Source organism: Limulus polyphemus, unplaced genomic scaffold, assembly GCF_000517525.1.
Source record: "Limulus polyphemus unplaced genomic scaffold, Limulus_polyphemus-2.1.2 Scaffold127, whole genome shotgun sequence".
NCBI classification, from domain to species: Eukaryota; Metazoa; Arthropoda; class Merostomata; order Xiphosura; family Limulidae; genus Limulus; species Limulus polyphemus.
In genome coordinates, this window is record NW_013665737.1 from 3,095 (window position 1) to 7,522 (window position 4,428).

A 4,428-nucleotide genomic window follows, 5' to 3' on the forward strand; every position below is an offset into this window, starting at 1 on the left:
AATATGATGTATTTCTACAGAATTGGATATAAATTAATTTTAAATTAAATCTAGGGTTATTCAAATTCATAAAATACATGTTCTTATATGTTCAGTAGTAGAAGTTTTAATAGGTCTTTTGATATTTAACATCTGTAATTGATTAGAAAATGTAATACTATTGATGGTGAAAGTTTTTTTTTATTGCTTTGAATGTTTTATTTGTAAATCACAATTAAAGAAACTCAATAACTGAATACGTTTTGGAAACTTAGATTCTTTCTTTAGGGTTTAAGAGGGAAAATGTGACTTACGACAAACTTAATTGATGTTACTAAACCCTAATTTTCCTGTTCTTTTATTTTTTCAGTCTGTGATTGGTAGAACTTCCCAAGATATTAAAAATAGCTTCAAGTCTTCTCCAAAGTTATCTGTGTTGGTTTACTGGATGGTGGGTTTTACTGTGGTTTACATCTTCTCTTCCTTCATTGTGTTAGTGCGTGATGTACTACAACAAAAATCTAGCCGATATCTTCCATCACTGTATGACTTGGAGTACTCTGCAGTACATAACGTAAGTTAGTAAACATTGCTAGTTTGGTTTTATTTGAATCTTGATATAATGCATTTGTCTTGGTGTTTATAATGTGGATATGCAATAAATTTCAGGATCTAAATGTTACTGAGTGTAGTTAGTGACATTTTACAAATCTGAATATCATAGACACTACATTTTCAGTTGGTATCTATTTATGTTATTTTATTACAGTTGAGTTTAGTTACATAGAAAATCCATTTATATATTATTTTTACAGTTCATAATGTCATCAGTTTTCAAGGAAGTAAAGGAAGTGTTTGTGTTTTTCACTCTTTATGTGGCTGTTACATGGCTGATAATCTGCTTCCCTGCTTGGTCTATTACTAAGTATTTACCTACAGTCCTACCTTTCTGTATACCACTTTCTAGGTGAGTATAGCATTCATGTGCAGAAGAGGTACATTATACTGTTATATCAGTGTTTATAAGTGACTATTTTTATGCAGTTAAGTCTTATAGTCTCCCCAAACTTTTGTAAATGTTTTTTAGATATGTTACCTGTATAACGGATGACTTAGTATCATGTGTATAGTGCCTTCCATCAATCTACAAACTGCAACAGAATTCTACCAGCTATATAAAAATGTTCAGTAGAAAACAACTTACTACATACTAATTTTTTAAATAGAGGACACACAAGTACTGTCTGTGTGTGTTAGTAAACAACATTGCTTATAAAATGTATAATATACAACACACACACAATGTTTTTACGTGAATAAACAACTCATTAAGCTCTAATTTATCAAATAAATGATACATGTACAATAATTATACATATTAGCAGTTAACTCATTAAAGCATTATTTATTATATAAATGTAGAGGATATACATCAAATGTTTATTTAGTAGTAGACAGATTATTAGAATCTAGTTTATTAAATAGAGAATATACACGGTATTCTTCTATTAACAATTAAACAACTGATTAGTTTATTAAGTACAAGTTATATTTTTTACTTGTAACTAATTTGTCATGCAAAATAAGATGTGTAAATAATTTATTTTTACTTAATTTTAAATGTATGCTGGATTAATTATAAAAGGGACAGTAAATACTGTTTGGTTCAAAGAGTTAGACCAAACCTTTTTAATGGGGAATACTACTTGCTTTCCTATGGTCAGCTGTTCAAAACTAGGGATGGTTGGATATGAATGCTAGGGGTCTCTGATGTAGCTATTTAGCCCACATACACACAAAGTGCATTTCAAATTGAAAATACTATTTCCTTTCTGAATGTAAGATGTTTTGTGTTTTACACACACTTGAATACAGTAGACTGAATGAGAAAATAATCTAACTAAAGCTTGTAGTTTACCTAAATTAGGTCAATTCTTTTTCAATTTTCAAGTTTAAATAGTACTTTCAAGGTGTAAAACCAAAAGGCACAATGTACATGTGTGTGTGTGTGTATACTGAAAAAAATATATTTTTCTATGAATCACTGTCTGTTTAGGAAAGAGAAAGTGTTACTTTTATGAAGTATATTACTGTATGGAGTGTTCAATATTTAAAATGATGAGATACCAGAGGTTATGGTACAAAAACCTTTTTATATTTGATTTTTTTAGTGAGGAACTAGTGAGTGAATTGTCTCTGGAAATAATAATCCTGCAAGTTTTTCTGCCATTAATGTTTGATAAAGAACTGTTTTACCAGCTCTTTAAATCATTCATCAGTGCTTGGTTATTCAGTGTATTGCATCATCTCGGTATTCATCTTTATTTCTTTGGAACAAGAATAGTTTCTAAGCAGGTAGGTTTTACCAAATATATTGGTGAAGTAAACAAGAAAGAAAAAATATCACAAATTTGATGACTTAATTATGTTTTCCAGCATATTCATGTTAGAAGTAGGGTGATAGTTTGATTATGAGGAAACTGTTTAAACTGTGGTGTGTGTGTGTGATCCCAGAAATAGGTTGTTTAATTATCTTTGTAACTTCTGGTATTGTACATGGTGTTATCAACATTATCTATAGAGCTTTAGTTAGTTAGTTATTAACCCTCTTGCTACAGGCTTGGTTAATGCGACTGACTTTGTAACCCTAAAGTAATCATTAGAGTTTCTATACAATAATATTAATATGTTTTGTTTATATTCATGAAATGTGTCAAGCTTTCAATAAACATTACAAGTCTTTTGTACACAGAAAATTAAATTTATTAATTAAGTATTTTTACAAGAAATTGTCGGTGAATATATGGAGTCAGTGTCGATTGCTCTAAGTGCAAAGGGATTTTTCATGCTAAGATTAAAAATACTTTTCTTCATCTGAAAATTGTCAAATTTCATTTGCATAATCTCTAAAACCTCCTAAATACCTAAATAAATATCAAACATTTCTTTTTCCAGTAAAACTTTATCTGTTATTTTCTCTACCCTAATTCTACATGCATTTAGTCAATTTGACTGACCTTGTAACCACCATGAAGAAATACAAAATAAATCAAAATTGCCCTCCTTTTTTCTTTCTAGAAAGATTGCAAATTGTAATATGAAGCTACAATTGTTTATCCTAAATAGCTTAAAGATCATAACAGTATACATCTGTTTATACTTAATTGTATTGTATTACCTTTGTCCTATGTCTAACTAATACTCTTGCCACAGAGGTTGTAAATCACTTGGCAAATCTGTAGGTCATATTACCATATTGAATGATGTAACACACAAGCTGCTAGTGAGCATACTTCATGAAGAATTAGTATTATTTTTCATTATCTCACCTAAGAAATAAAAATAAAGAGTATAAACTTTTATAGCAGCATGTAAGTGCTCAGTTAGATAAGATGTGTTTAAAGTAATGTAATAGCTCATGCAGTCATGTTTTCTATACTGTCACCTCAAACTCTGCATTACTCATTACAAAATATAAAACAAAATTCTCGTTTGCAAATGACCATTCATAAGAACTACTGTTAGTATGTTTTAGTTTTTCATCATAGCTTTAGAAGAAAAAATTAAAAACATTAGTATATTTAGGCCTCTGCTAATCTTTTGCTAAGGAACATGTTTCATGTAATCATGGTCAGTTTGCTTTTAAAAAGTTAGGGAACTTGGTTCACCTATTGCACTGTTCTTCAGGACTCCCCAACATGCATTACCCCCTAGATTCTACTAGTGGAGCTAGAGAGTCCTTACCACACCCAATTTCCAGTCATTGGGCTGGCAGACAAAGGCTTTTTGTCCAGTGTTAGAGTGAATTTTCTCCACTTTTGGAAAAGAGGTCGAAGTGTGGGGCCCTCCTAACTGGGTCCCTGGATGTTTTTTCCCAGTTGTTGGTATGAGATACACCAACCTACATGGGATCCTACTCATAATACTGGTTCAGATTTGACACCTGGCTATCTGGTTGGCTTGATCATGGTCCTTCTTTATTATCAGTATTGATTCAATACATTGTTCGTGGAAGAGAGTCCATTGTCTCCTCGTAATCCTGGACTCAGAGTGGTCCAATTCTGAGTCCTTGGTTGAGCACAGTTTGTTTTACATCTTCCCCATAATTCCGGGGACAATTAGAATTTACTTTGCCCACATGGTTGGGGAGTCAGGATGAGTGCTCATAATTCCAGACGGGATGAGTTCTGTTTCTTCAGGTTGAGTATGGCATACAGGATCTTTTGTTCAAAAAATACTACTAATGTTCTACTTGGAAGTTATTTATTCAACTTTTTCTGTTGTAATAAATATAGCATTGTTTAGATAAACATAAGTATTTAGATTTTAATTTCAGTTGACTACAATTTATGTGTGACATCTTTTTTTTTTTTTGATGTTTTGCAATCTAACTGAAATATATGTATGTCATGGTTTTTGACTTTTTTTTATCAAGAAACAACAAAATTT

At 30.9% G+C, this 4,428-nt stretch overlaps 1 protein-coding gene across 1 annotated transcript in view; it reads left to right on the top strand.

Annotated features, from left to right (window-relative positions):
• The first annotated feature begins 329 nt into the window (after positions 1-329).
• Positions 330-4,428, top strand: part of LOC111089681 (E3 ubiquitin-protein ligase MARCH6-like) — a 27,591-nt gene continuing 23,492 nt past the window's right edge. The window contains exons 1-3 of the mRNA XM_022402609.1: positions 330-553; positions 795-946; positions 2,151-2,334. Of these exons, the coding sequence (XP_022258317.1) occupies positions 428-553; positions 795-946; positions 2,151-2,334 (462 nt within the window). The 5' untranslated portion in view covers positions 330-427. The remainder of the gene's footprint in view (positions 554-794; positions 947-2,150; positions 2,335-4,428) is intronic.